This window comes from Protopterus annectens, chromosome 8.part0 (assembly GCF_019279795.1).
Source record: "Protopterus annectens isolate FY-2018-M chromosome 8.part0, PAN1.0, whole genome shotgun sequence".
NCBI classification, from domain to species: domain Eukaryota; kingdom Metazoa; phylum Chordata; order Ceratodontiformes; family Protopteridae; genus Protopterus; species Protopterus annectens.
In genome coordinates this window covers 1,387,142,421-1,387,157,480 of record NC_056741.1, presented here as the reverse complement: position 1 = coordinate 1,387,157,480, position 15,060 = coordinate 1,387,142,421, and the positions used below count along the sequence as shown (strand labels likewise).

At 38.6% G+C, this 15,060-nt stretch overlaps 1 protein-coding gene across 1 annotated transcript in view; it reads right to left on the bottom strand.

Annotated features, from left to right (window-relative positions):
* SIK3 (SIK family kinase 3) overlaps positions 1–15,060 on the bottom strand; it is a gene marked incomplete in the record, with an annotated part of 4,425,276 nt that overhangs the window by 105,850 nt on the left and 4,304,366 nt on the right. The window contains 1 exon segment of the mRNA XM_044080968.1: positions 10,674–10,842. Within this exon segment, the coding sequence (XP_043936903.1) occupies positions 10,694–10,842 (149 nt within the window).

Genomic DNA, 15,060 nt, shown 5'->3' with positions numbered 1-15,060 from the left:
CAAATTATTGATGAGGGACTACTAGGTCATATGGAAACCTATACTGCTGGGTGAGATAGATGGGCTGGAAGGATTCTTTATAACAAGAAAATCAGCACAAATGGAATTATTTTATAGGAAAGCCTTTGTTGAAAATAGTGAGGTGGGCTTTTAAGAAAAGAGGCACTTTCAGCTGGTTGGAGGAGTTACTGACAAAAACATTTTCTAAGTTTTGGAGAGCATGATCTTGAAAAGCACGTAGGTCACTCAAAGTTTTCAGAACATAGGTTTTGGGAACATGGGAAAACTAAGTAGAATTTTGCTGCTGATAAAAATCAGAGGTTTCTTCAATCAACTAACAAGTAATGTTTAAAAAACTCCAAAGTTTACACATGGAAATCGAAAGACTGGCCACTGAACAATTTGGATATTTAAGAACAGAGGTAACTCGTACCCTAAGTATGGTATTTATCAACCACTTTACATAAAATACTGGTTGATCCAAGGCAAAGGAATCACATAAGTACAAGTTAAAGTGGGAGAAAGACAAGAACTGAAACAAATCAGAAAGGCTGCAGCAGATTACTATTAGTTCCTAGGTATACACCTATTTAAATACTTGCACACTCCCTTCAATTTAACCTGTATATGGTTCCATCCCTTGTCGGAAATGATCTGAGAAAGAACATGCTGATTGGTTACAAGTTTTCTAAGGCTGCTCTGAGGCAAGAGTTACAAAACATATACAAAAGTCTTTGGCCAAATCACACTACAGTAACTCCTTTGCTATTTTAACTAACATGGTAATATTTCTTCAATGGGTTAATCAGACAGGGTTTTGCTAGGCATCTGTTACTAGTAGGAAAAAAAAAAACACTGCTCTTACCAGGAAGTAGAGGATTATGAAGGCCAGTTATGAGCTAAAAGTGACTGCTACTGAGGATATAAGAGAAAAGTATACCTTGAACAAACGGCTACTTGAACTCAACCAATTGCTTAGGATATTCTGTGTTAAAGTCACACTGACTGTAGTACAAATGATACAACTGTTATATGCCTACTGTACTTTTGAACTTTGAGAATACCGGGCAGACCTCTATCTCTTTTCCTTCAAGATGGGGGACCTATTTTAGGATTGAAATCTTGATTAGGCATTTTTGTAGACATTGTTATATCATTTTTTTTTTTTTTTGCTTTCTGACTTTATACTTAACTACTGAAACTCAATAACTGCAAATTCATAGCAATCACAGGCATATACATTCCCAGTGGTAACGATATCCCCACTATAGAAGGCATTCTGTGTTGGGTCTCAAATAAAATCCCACAGGAAACAATCTTAGGTGACCTAAACATCGAGTGGATGACAATCAGTCCAACACAACCTACAAACATCATACATCTTTATGGTTTCACCAATTGTATCACCTCCCAAACTAGACATAATATAATCTCCGTGAAAGATTCACCACTTAACAGAATGCTTACTTCTTTACCAAAGATTATTCAGTATTTGGCACCCTTCCAGACACTGTGACTGACCATCTACCTATATATGCAATCAGATAAGCCACTCTCCTAAAACACACCATTATAAACAAGTTAGAAATCACACAAAGTTCCATCCTGAGAACTTTAAAAAAATATCAAACACACACTAACTGGGATATATCTAAAACTCTAACGAGTAGATACTGCAGTCTCAGATTTTAATACAATCCTTCTGAGTATCCTCAACACTCATTCTCCACTTAGAACTAAGAGAGTTACAGCAAACCCTGCACCATGGCTAGCTACCAAAATTAAACAACTGATAAAAAATACAGATAATGATTAGAAAACCTGGTCACACAATAAAACCAAGAAAAACCTGCAGTATTACAGACAACTTAAGAAGCAAGCTAGTATACTAGATCTACTACACTTCTTTTCAGAACAGAAATAAAAATAAAACCCCAAGCAATTCCAGACATCAATAAACAATTTCCTTCACCCAGGATAATTAAGTACCCCTACACCATCCACTAAAAATCGCAACAACACTGTTCTTAACCACTTTAACCACCACTTCATTCATTCTGTTGAATCACTGCATAACAACAACAGTTGTGACATCACCAAATAGCCTTCATCAAAAATTCACTACTGAACTAGTTCCCAACTCCACTATCATGACAGTCTTCCTTAAATTAAAATCTACCACACTAACTCCAGATAACCTGTCTGCAGAATGTTTAAAATTTTCAGCTGCTGCCACAGCCTACCCTGTTTCCTTTCTGATAAATTAATCTATTGCAGAAAACTATGTACCTGAACTATGAAAAAAAGTGCTTTATCTTACCACTTCATAAAGGTGGAACTTGCACCAAACTTTCATATTAGAGGTCCATAGCAATTCTCAAAATGCTTGAAAAATGTACTTGCTCAACTCCTAAAATACTTAACCTCTAACAGCATAGCTTCTGTCCTAACTATAGTACAGCTACTGCCCTATTCAGCTTTACTAATACAATCAATAGTAGCAGGAACTGTAGTAAAATTGTCTCCTTAGTCTTTATCTATCAAAAACATTCAAAACCATGTCACAACCATTAATCTTCTAAAGTTCTCTGCTCTAGGCATCTCTTCCTCATCTTTTCTTTGGTTTCAGAGCTACCCATCAAATAGGGCACACAGTGAAATGGAAAGACGATTATACATCCTTTTTACCCTTGTCTTTAGGGGTCATCCAAGGATCATTTCTTGGGCCACTGTTACTCAGTCTCTACACAAATCATCTTCACTCCATCACAAAACGTGCCACCATAGTTCAGTATGCAGTGGACTCTGCTCTTACCTGCACAGCAGAAAATTTCACAGAACTAAAAGAAAAGACAACAATCTTTCTCATCAGTTGAAACATAGCTAAATAAAATTAAACTTCTCCTTAATCCCAAGAAATTTTAATGATCTTATTTACTTCTAAACATCAAACTGCCCAAAAAACCCTTTTTCACTACATACTCAGCCAATAATACTAAAATAAAGCAGGTCTGTCGTTACTAAACTTCTAGAGGTCATAATAGACAAAAAAAAAAAGAAATCGGACCATTACATAATTCAAACAATAAACAAAACCCATCAAAAACGTGTCTTATTATATAGAACCAAACCCTACCTTACTGACAGAACAAGAAAACACATTAGTAACCTTCCTGTTGTATCCCTCTTGTATGTCTCCCCAGTACTCATCAATCTTCAAACTACATTAGGATGTAAAATGGAACAATGCTATAACAAAGACAGTAAATATGTAGCTACACATCACTGAAAAACTCACCATTGTCTATCACTAAAACATCTTAACTAGTTACGGCTCCCACAACATCTAACCTTGACACAACTGCTGGCAGGTCACAAACTTCTACAATAACCAGCTGTATGGCATGATCTATAATCTAATATATATCTATACTCCCCAAACAGAGAGCTCTCTTCTTATAGGTTCATAGGTAGGTACTAGACTATTGGCCCTAGGGCCTATATAAGCCTAGCCAAACGGTACCCTGGCTTTTGCCACCCAAGAAATTTTTTTTTCCTGTGCCCCTGTCAAGCAGAGCCACAGAAGTGATCCCCGGGGTGAATTTCCTATCTCCAATCCAATCATCAAGATTTTTCTTGAAGAGTGCTAATGAGGAGGTTTGTTTGATATAGATAGGTAGTTTGTTCCAGAGTATGGGAAGTTTCTGAGACAGGAATCTATCCCTCCAGCATGTTCTGTTTATTGTGGTGACAAGGTTTAGGTCCCTAGAGCATGTAGCCCGGCAGGATTGGGATTTCTTTACGTGGAGCATGTCCAACAGCTCTGGGTTTGACATAGCTGTGTATGTTAGGCAGAGATCGCCTCTGAGTAGCGATATGTGACAGAGTAAAGCTGGAGTTTTTTGAGACGGTCTGCATAGGGCATCTGTTTGAGGCCGGTAATCCTCTTTGTGAGGTATTTCTGTGGCCTTTCCAGTTGTTGTAGATGTCTTGTGAGGTACATAACAAAAGGGGTGTCGTACTCTATAATTGGTCTAATGAGTGACGAGTAGAGGGGAACAATGACCTCTTTTTTCCTGGATGAGAAACCTTTTGTCATGAGGTGTGCCACGTAGAAGGATTTCCTGACTACTGTGGCAATGTGATTATCAAAGGAGAGACTACTGTCCACCTGTGTCCCAAAGTCTCTTATCACACTTTCAGTGTTAAGTAGACTACCGCCTATGTGGTAGTTCATGGCTACAGAGTTTTTACCAAAAGGGACGACAATGCACTTTTTGGCATTGAGCTTGAGGCCATGTCTTTGACACCAGGCATCTGTCTCAGTGAGGCCTTTTTGTAGGATATCCACATCGTTAGGAGATTTGATTATGGCTCCTAGTTTGCAGTCATCCTAGAACTTTGTTAGCCAAAGACCTTCTGTGTTAGCCTGTACTTCAGAGAAGTAGATACCAAACAGGAGAGGACCTAGGACTGAACCCTGTGGTACTCCACTTGTCACTGGTCTGAAGTTGGATTTAGAGTCTGCTACTTTCACAGTGTGGGTTCGGTCAGTGAGCCAGTTGGCAACCCATCTTGTGACACAGGGATTTATACCTAGTTTAGTGAGTTTGTCTATAATTCCAGAGTGAGGGATGGTGTTGAAAGTCTTGGTGAAATCTACATAGGCTGTGTGTACCACCTTATCCTCATCTACAGCTTTGGTGACCGCTTCAAAGAAGTCTATCAGGTTTAGGAGACATGATCTGCCTTTTACAAACCCGAACTGGGTAGGGTCCAGAGTTTGGAGATTACCAATGTCATTGTTTATAAGTTCCATGATGATACGCTCCACAGTCTTGCAGACCAGGCTCGTCAGACTAATTGGGCAGTAGTTCCCGGAGTCTGTGGTGGTCCCCCCTTTGTGGAGTGGGATAACCGTTGCTGTTCGCCATTCAGTGGGCACAAAGCCTGAGGTGAGGCTATGATTGAACATGGTACTTAGGTGGGGTGCAAGTTCTTTCTGTAGTTCATGTAGAACGCAGCCTGGGATGTTGTCAGGTCCCATGGATGCTGTGTTCTTGGCTTTGGAGAGTGTGTTTCTTACCTGTGCAGCTGTGATTACAGGTACTTTGCATTCTTCCGGTATAGAGATGGGCCCTTTAGGGGATGAGAGAGGGGTAAAGTTAGCAATGAACCTATCTGCCAGGATGTTGGCAATATCAGTTGGTTCTGTATATTTAGTGCCATTGTGCTGTAACTCAGAGCAGATCTGAGTGTTGCCATTGAGATTCTTGATATAGCTATAGAATGCTTTGTGGTTGTCTTTAGAATCAGTGGCGAGTTTGTTTTCGTAACTAGCTTTGGAGGATTTTATGAGGGATCTCAGCTTCTTACTGAGGCTGACCATGGAGTTCCCCCAATCATGGGATTTTACTCTTTTTTGCAACAGTTTCTTTCTTCTGTTGTAGAGTTTGTTTATAGCAGGAAACCACCAGATTGGCTTCCTTTTTTTGGAGGATAGCATCTTGGTTCTGTTAGGGATTGCACAATCCATGCACTCATGTAAGTGCTTATAAAGTGCAATTGTATAGGATTCAGCAGTCGTATCTCTATTGTCCGTCAGCATGGGTGTCATGAAGTTTGCCACTTCTGTCTTAAGAAGTGTGAAGTTGGCTTTGGAGAATTTTTTTACGGTGGTTTCCCTAATGGGGGGTGGGGTTGGGATGTTGATGTCTAGGGTGATTTGTTTATGATCGGATCTGACCAACGAGGAATTGACCTCTGGTGTGGAACACCGGTTGCCCATGTTGGTAATGACCAGGTCTAGGATACTGCTGCTCGTGGTGGGGGTGTGGATAAGTTGATCCAAGGCATTGGAATTTATGAATTCCAGAAAACGTTGAGCACAAGAGTTGGTACATGAGTAGTTTTCCCAATTAATGGTGGGGTAGTTGAAATCGCCCATTATTAGGGTGTTAGGCTGTACCCTAATATTTTCCAGTGTATCAAGAAATGAGGAGTGGGAATCCTGGGGCATAGCGGGGGATCTGTAGCAAGCTACAATTTGCATTGCGGTGTTGCCCAGAGCTAGTTGCACTTGGATAATCTTAGATGCATTATGCTGAGCAACTAGCCTGGAGATGTGGATATCCTTAATGAATATGGACACGCCTCTGCCTGTAGTGCTTTGGTCCAAGTTAGGTGGCCGAAAGGTGTGGTATGAATTATAGCCTGGTAATGCAGGTGTGCTCTCTGGAGCCTTGAACCAAGTCTCTGTCACTGCACAGATGTCGATGTTCTCCATTTTAAGGAGTGCCTCGAGTGAGTGCATTTTGAGGTTTAGACTTCTAGCACTGAATAGCATTACCCTCAGATTTTGCTTGCTTGTACCTGTTACGGTGGTGAATTTGTCATATGAATCTTGCCTAAAAAAGGCACTATATGGGGTGGCAAGAGCCTTAGCCAGTATCCGGAATCCCAAGGGCGACAGGTGCAGGGCATCTCTAGCAAAGCATTGTGGTTTGTCGATCATGTCATCCCAGGATAACAGATACTGGATCCCCTTAGAATGACACCAGAAGCATAGCCAATTGTTGAAGTCAATCATTTTGTCCTTGTACTGTGGTATCATTCTGGGTGATGGCAGGATGCTACTCAGGGTTAGGGTCATACCTGACTGGGCTACAAGATCAGAAAGCTCCTCCATGTCTCTTTTCATGTAGTCCAGGGAGGTAAGTCTCAGGTCATTCACACCAACATGGACAATGACAGAGTCATATTTGTACTTGCCGTGGAGTGACCTTAGTGCATGCATTATGTGGTGGATCCTGGCACCTGAAAGGCAGCTGACAGTGACTTTCTCCTTGTTTAGCCTGGTGAGTGGAACATCAGTGTGCCTGACTATAGAGTCACCTATGACTAGAGTGTTGGGTACGTTGTTATGCCTTATGGACTGTGGTTGAGTGGCACACTGAGTTTGTGGACTAGGTGTCATTTGGGTTGTGTTGGGGGGTGGAGGTTGCTTGTGTTTCTGCTTTGGAGGTCCCTGTTGCTTGGGTAGCATTTTTTTGAGAGCCTCCATGAATGTAGGTGTGTATTTTGTGTTTCTATGTGTGTGTTTTGGTGGTGTAGGTTTTGAGGGACTATGTGATGAGTGTGGTGTGGTGCAAGTGTTTACCTTCTCCTCTTGACTGTCTAGTCCAGTCTTGGGTGAAGAGAGCTTTGCTTCCAGTTTGGTTATATAAGTGCATCTCTCACAGGTTGTAGTGTTGGGTAGTAGGAGGAGAGGGTTGTCTGTGTACATGAGGCAACTGCTGCATTGCCCAAAGATTCCCAGATTCATGAGGTAGACAGGAGAAAACACCAGGAGTTGACTCTTAGACATGCCTGGATAGGTGCTTATTTATTAAGTACTAAAAACTGTTTTCCTCTAGACAAGTGAGGAAAGTTGAGTGCTGTAGTAATTTGTAGCTTATTTAGTGCTTACAATGAGTTCTGAACAAGTGCTGAGCTCAAAGAAACAGATTTGAGTGGTGAAACTAGAAAACTGGCCAGTTCTAAGAAACAAAATTAAGCTAGAAGGCTTCCCTCCGACACAGAAAGGCTTGGAGGCTCAGAAGCTTACAAACAGTCCTGGATACAGCAAATCTGTATCTGGACTAGACAACTTATACGAAAAACAGGAAACAAGCTTAGAAAATATATATATATTTTTTGTAAAGTGGAAAGGAAGAGCAGAAGCTAACTGGGCTGGCCTTCTCAAATGTTCTCCATGGAATAGGTAGAATGAGGTAATGACACTTGACTGGGGGGAATGTCCCAGATCAAATTTAAAGTAGGGGTGGGCAACTGCAAAGCCACCAAGTATAAAAACAGGACACCAAGAGGGAGAGAGGGTGGGAAACAAAAACAGAACAAATAAACCCAACCAGATGCTTAACAATTGTAGAAAATTCTACTTAATACCGCACACACAGTGAGTAAAATAAAAGTGCTATAAATAACTCAGAAATAAGCAAAAAACAGGATACTTAATGTTATATACCTCAGATTCGTTAGCTCAGAGCCCTTCCTCCAACTTCCGCCGATTAGCTCAGTGTGAAATGGCAGAAACAGTCACAAGTTAACTTCTTAGTAACAAAGTTGAAACCTGAAATAACTTTAAAAAAAGCTTGAAAGAACCAATGAGGTGCTTATTCCAAGGCGTAGTCCAGGCAACCCCAGTCAGCGAATGACCACAAACAATTCACTCTCACTGAAATGCTGTACTGGCCCTGGCTAAGCTATGATGACCTGGGGCATGTGCTCAGAATCACAGCCTCTAATAACAAACAAGTAGGCCCAAAACAGAAGCCTGAGTAAGGACAATGCTACACTACCAACACTACTTAGGTAGAAAAAACTGCAGAAATGTTTAAACAGATAAAGGATCAAGGAGACTCTAGAGAATGCTTTTAAATGCAAACAAGTTATATGGTACACTCCTAGCAGGAAATCAGAACAAACAAACCCAACCAGATGCTTAACAACTGTAGAAAATTCTACTTAATACCTCACACAGAGCAAAATAAAAGTGCTATAAATAACTCAGAAATAAGCAAAAAACAGGATACTTAATGTTATATATCTCAGATTCGTTAGCTCAGAGCCCTTCCTCCGATTAGCTCAGTGTGAAATGGCAGAAACAGTCACAAGTTAACTTCTAAGTAACAAAGTTGAAACCTGAAACAACTTTAAAAAATCTATTGTAAATCCCATAACTCAGTGGTAAATCGCTTTTCCCAAATTATGTTTCAAAAGCAAGGAACTCCATTGGTCTATCTCTGAAACAAATCAGCAACCTAAACTCATTTAAAACTCACTATCTGCCAAGTACATGGTTGTGCTCCTGATCAGCTTCTGGTTAAACTAACTTAGTTTAATCCAAATATTTAGAACACAAAAAACATTACTTGCAATAAAAATCAAAGGTCACAATTCATGTGAATTCAGCTTTCCATTTCCTTATCATACTCTGGTCTTTTCCCTGCTTACACCTCTCTATTGTTCCATAAGGCACCCTTATAAATGTATCCTTCATTCTACTCCTCTCACTTCTCTAACCTACATTTGTTTTAACTTTCCCACTCTCAGTATTTTTCACTTATCTTTCCTGCTTTATTCTCTATTCTACTAACTTCCTTCACCTCACCTTTTCTTTCTCTCGTCAGCCTACCAAACTGCATCTCACCACATTTTATATTCATTATTTTCCTTGTATGGTAGTATAATTATAGTGTCATTTCAGTGGTATAAGATTATCACAAAATTACATCATACTGCACTGTTGTTTTAAAATCGTACTCTACAGCATTATGTATTACGTGTCTCGTCCTTTCACACTTCTTACTATCTTTCATGACTCTGCATTGTTTTACAACTCTCAAAAAGTGAAATTATTTACTGCTTTGTTTACTGGAAAGGCTGACTGGGCACAAGTTCCACTTTCAGTGGAGGCCTTGGGAGAAATGCTCCATTTTAAAAATGAGTAGAAGGCAGCTATACAAGACTTAATAAATGTACATACACACGTAGACTAGTAATGATATGACAGTTAATCAAAAAATAATAAATGTATATACATAGAATAGTAATTGTACATAAACAGAATTGTAATTATATGACATTTAATGAAAACATGACAGTTAAACGAGTAATGATGCAGTAAGACATTAGCTAATATCAAGCTTCTAAGACTTTAGTTGCTTTCAAATGGAATCAGCTTAACATAGATACAGAGTATGAGACAATGAAGTAATTACAGGATAAAAATGGTTACAAATTATGAAGGAGTATTGTGGAGATCCAGTTAAAAGGGAGATAGCGATAGTAATGGAGAGGGGTAGATGATAGTCAGACAGAGTTTGTGAAGAAGTATCTGTATTATGACCAGTTACATAATAGAGTGGTGACAATAAGAGTCTGGGAGTATCCAGGAACATCACATGTACAAAGTTAGCAAATAAGTGAGTATGATTTTAGATGAGTTTTAAATGATTTTAAGGAGTGTTCTTGTCGTATTACTAGTGGGATAATCATTAATGGTAAGTCACATTTTTGTACTGCAGCTTTTCTCCCTGGGCCTCTGTTGAAAAGGGGTCTTTTTAGGCCTAGTCAGACAAAAATGGTAAACAAATGCCAATAAATAAATAAATATTGGAAATGTATACTGTGCTCTAAAATGATCAATAAAGTTAATCTTTAGTACATAAGAAAATATCTATGATTTTGAATTATGCTTCGGCTGCAAGGAAAATTAAGAAATGAACAGGGTACCAGTGAGAAAAAATAAACTAACCTCTACAAGTATCCCATTTACATGTGATACATCATACTTTTGACACCAAGAATGAGATGCTTTTAAACAACTTCTGGAAAAAGTCTTGCCAGAAAAGAGAGACAGCTACAGCAGAAATCTGTAAAACGAGTAGACTGCTACAAGAAACAGCATCAAAGAATATGTATTATTCATGCTGTAATTTCCATTATAAAATGCATGGGAGGACTGCAGTAATCTGCCAATCTTCTCCTATGCCACAATTACAGGATGAATCCTAAAAGCAACCTAAATGAAAGGTCTTCTACCCATTTGCAGAATATGTACCTTTTTGGCTGCATTACACATAAATGCAGTCTGCAGAAATGATACCTACCTTCTTGATTAATGTTCTTTTCAAGCTTGTTCCATCCCAAAGGACACATCATGGTGCTTGTAGCTTAAAAGGATGTCAGTACATGCAGAAGGGTAACAGGAACTGTTTAAGTGCTGGTTGCAGTCTCCCAAAGTTGAATGAGCATCATCTTCAGAACCGTCAATGCAGTCTATAAGCAACAAAAATATATACAAGCTTAGAACTTTGCTTCTGCTCTGCATGGAACACTGAATGCTTCTGAAAGGACTTAGTCTGCAAGCCATACTGAAAAACTTTACTATATTCATGTTATTTGAATTTGGATAGCATTCTTACAGTTTCATTATACAGTTTCAAAAATCATCTCAAGGCTGGATATTAAACCATTACTTGCTGCACTATCATTCCTCTGTAGTTACAAGTTTTTATTTTTTAAAAGTCTGTTTAGCCTTTCCATGTGACTTTGCATTGCTTGTTTTACTCATATTTGTAATGTTTGTACTTCCTCATTTCTTGTAATAACATAGCTTTGTAGAACTGCTCAGTTTAGCATACCATAGCAAAGAATGCCTGTGCAGCAAGACATGCCATTTGATAGCATAAAAGCATAGTTAGTACTTATAATCAAAAGTTTAGATTGCAAGTATACTGTCTTATACATAAAATGTGAACAGTATGCCATCCCTACTATCTCACCCTGGAGTGCAGCTTCTGGGAAGACAAGGATACCTAGAGAAAGTTGCTTTGGTGAGACTGTGAGGACATGTTCCAAGCGGAACTGTTCTTCTTTCTGCATCTTCCATTACTGTAATCTGCTCTGTTCTGCACCTCTTTTCTCATTAACTCACCTCTCATCTCCTAGACCCTGTCTTGATACTTCCTTCTGAGAGAGAAATCAGCACACATTGGTCTCCTAAAAGCCCTCTAAAACATAGAAGCTAATCGCCACCAAGCTGCTGTAGTGAAAATTAAGTGATCTTAAAAGAAACTTTTCAGGATAGAGTGCGCTTATTGCATGGATATGTTATTTCATAACTAGAATTGATGGCTAAGCAGTAGTAACATCAAAATTGCGTTTGTCTTTATTCTTTTTACAAGACAAATCCCACTAAAATAACAACATCTTAATGTAAAGGCAAATACACCGAAATATAGGGTGTAGTCTCAGGTATCTCAACCCAGTTGAAAACTAAAGAAAAAGCTTAGACCTTAGCTATAAAGGCTAACTATTTCAGTCAGCATTTTTACCTATATTTTTGCAACAACTACAATATAACAACAAATACATAAAAACTATGTTTTGCAACCGTCTAATAGTTCAAACAGCTTGCATTAGACCACGAGGCTATCCCCCAGTCATACTGTTACTACTAGGGCTACAATAACCTTAACATTTATGTATGCAAATAATTTTGTGCAACAATTAAATTACCATATTGCCCAGTACTACTCCCTTCAAGCCTGCTTTTACATATAGTTCAGCTGGTTTGGTATTTCTCTAACCGACTTTGAGGCTAGTCCACTGATTGTTTTTTCCTTGGGTTTCTTCTTTCCTGTCAGCAAAAATTCAGAGAGCTTTAGAAACAGCTAGACATTACATTAAATCTCACAAAAAGTACTATACAATCCTCCAGACTAAAAATCAGTATAACCCCGAATCTATTCTGGTCTTCCACAAATCAGTTCTTAAATAATGGCCAGTCAACACAACTCACCAACACTCAAATCAAACAGCCCCACAAATATTGACAATGCATTCAGTCTCTTCCTTACTCAACAGCCACCATCAAAACAATATGCAGAGAAACAACCCAACCCTAAATATGCCCACACAAACACTCTCTTTCCAGTCATTCCCCACCACCAACAATAAAAAAAAAAACTTCAACTCAAACTAAAACCACCTCTCCAGCACCAGACAGCCTATCAGGCGAATATCTAAAAATCACAGAAGAGGCCATAGATTAACACTGGCTCTATACTGATAAACTGCTCTATCAAATAATATTAGGTACTTCTTCTATGGAAAAAAATATTACATCTTTCTCATCCACAAAGATGGTCCTTCAATCAAATTCACTAACTACAGCCCCATAGACTTTCTCTCCCCTCTATCTAAGATACATGAAAAATGCATTCAGTCCCAACTACTTCACTTTATCATTTAAGAAGCACTCCTCCCTCCCTCAGTGTTGTTTCGGTCCCCACCACAATACCCCACTGCCCTCCTCCGCTTTACTAATACAGCCAACAAAAACAGAGATGTAACCTTGCATCAGCTCTCTTTCTTGATCCCTCCTAAGCTTCTGACGCTGTTTCACACACTATACTTTTACAAAAACTCTCTAATATAGACCTTGACATCTCCTCCCTATCCTGGTTCTCTAGCTATGTCTCTAATCAACAGCAGGCTATGAAATGGCTGACTGATATCTCAGCCTTTCTCCCTGTAGCTGTTGGGAGTCCCATATGAATCCATACTTGGTCCTATCCCTGTTTAGTATCTCTGTTAATGATAACCAAATAAAAAACGCTCCAAAAGACTACTGTACAACACATCACTCTCATGCAAAATAAACACATGGGGCAAAAACTGGGCAGCTATACACTTAATTGATTTAAAAAAACATATAAATAAACTCACTAAGTGCTTTCATCCCTTATATCAGACAGGACTTCTTCAGAACAACTGCAGATTCTTCAAGTCCTCATTTTAATACCTTTGTTTAACCATGTGATTTATTACACCATTTCAAGCATAGACTAAAAATATTTAAAGAGTCAAGACCTTCTTTAGACATAGCACATAAAAGCAACACAAAATATATTGTGACCACTAAATATAATAAGCATTTAATTACTATAACGCACAGACAAATACTGTAGACAGTAAATGTATAAAACATTTAAAAATATAAAAACATATAGAGAATAAACAATTTTAAAGATTATTTTGATCCTAAATTACCGCTGACTTAATTTTTAATGCACAAGTCAATGAAACAACTTAATTTAACCCTGGGGGAGTGTCAGCATTTGTTTTTAATTGCCAAAATAGTTATCTGGCTTCTAGTCATTCATTCTATGTTCCCCTTAAGGATTAATGGTTACTTTCACTAAGATCTGAAATAAAAAGCTGTGTTCAGAATACTGGTAAATATGCTTAGGATACTGCATTATTTAGATTTTGCCTTTTAATGTCATAGGTATGCTCGTATATTCTTTCTTTAAAGGTACGTTCAGTTTTATTAACATAAAACACGGGGCAGTTCTTGCATGTAGCAAGATTAGCTACCCCTTTGGTTTCACACTTAAAGTAACCAATTATACTAAAAGGGGCCATTCTATAAATGACCATTTCACAACATTCTTTTACAGAAGTACAAAGATTACAAGTACAACATTTGTAGGTCCCTCACCTTGCCCTTCAGGCACCTGAATTAACCTTCTATCCAGCTTTGTTAATGAACTTCCCCTGGCATTAAAGAATGCCACCTTAGTACAGTATGCAGATGATTTGACCGTCAGCTGCACAGTGAAAAACGTTAACTCCCTACAACAGCTGACTAAGGAATTTTCTACTTCAGTAGAAAACTGTCCAACTTCCTCCCAGCTATTACCTAACCCCAACAAATCAAAACTATTTCGGATTACTCCTAAACACCTTGCAATAAAAAATGTCATCCATTTCTGTTATCTCCTCTTATAACGCCAAAATACAACTGGTCACCCATACCAAATTACTAGGAGCTCATATAGATTTAAGTCCTAAAATTCAATGATCACACAGATCACATACTTAAAAACTTCAACAAAAATGTGGAACTCTGAGGCCAAACCCTACCTAACACTGCAAGACCTCAAGTCACCACTACCCTCCTTTCCACTGCACTTATACTTAAAAGCATCCAACTAACTCATCGAAACACGCTTGAGCAGTGCTACAACAAGGATGCAAAATTTGCAGCAACCTTCCCTGTTGATCACACCACTGTTTGGCACTCAGAGACCTCTAAGTGACTCGAACTACCCCACCAACTCATACATTATCAACTCTCTATTATCCATAAGGTAGTACGTAAACCGAATAACTGTCCATCCCTAACATACCTTATACAACCTTACCATCCAACTAGGACTCTTGTGTTCTTCTGAGAAAGCCTAACTACTTATACTCAAACCTAACAACTCTGCTGATGACTCCCTCTACTATCACATACTGTACAAAACCTGGAAATCCATCCTTCTATCAGTTGGAAAAGATCAATCAATAAAGTCTTTCAGGCTTCAAATAAAACATTACTCAACTCCCTGTTCTGCAAATGCTTTGCACCTGACTATGTTTATGTATATAATTTTATTTTATTTTTTATTTATTTTACATTTGTTAACCGGGCTAGTCTAGCTG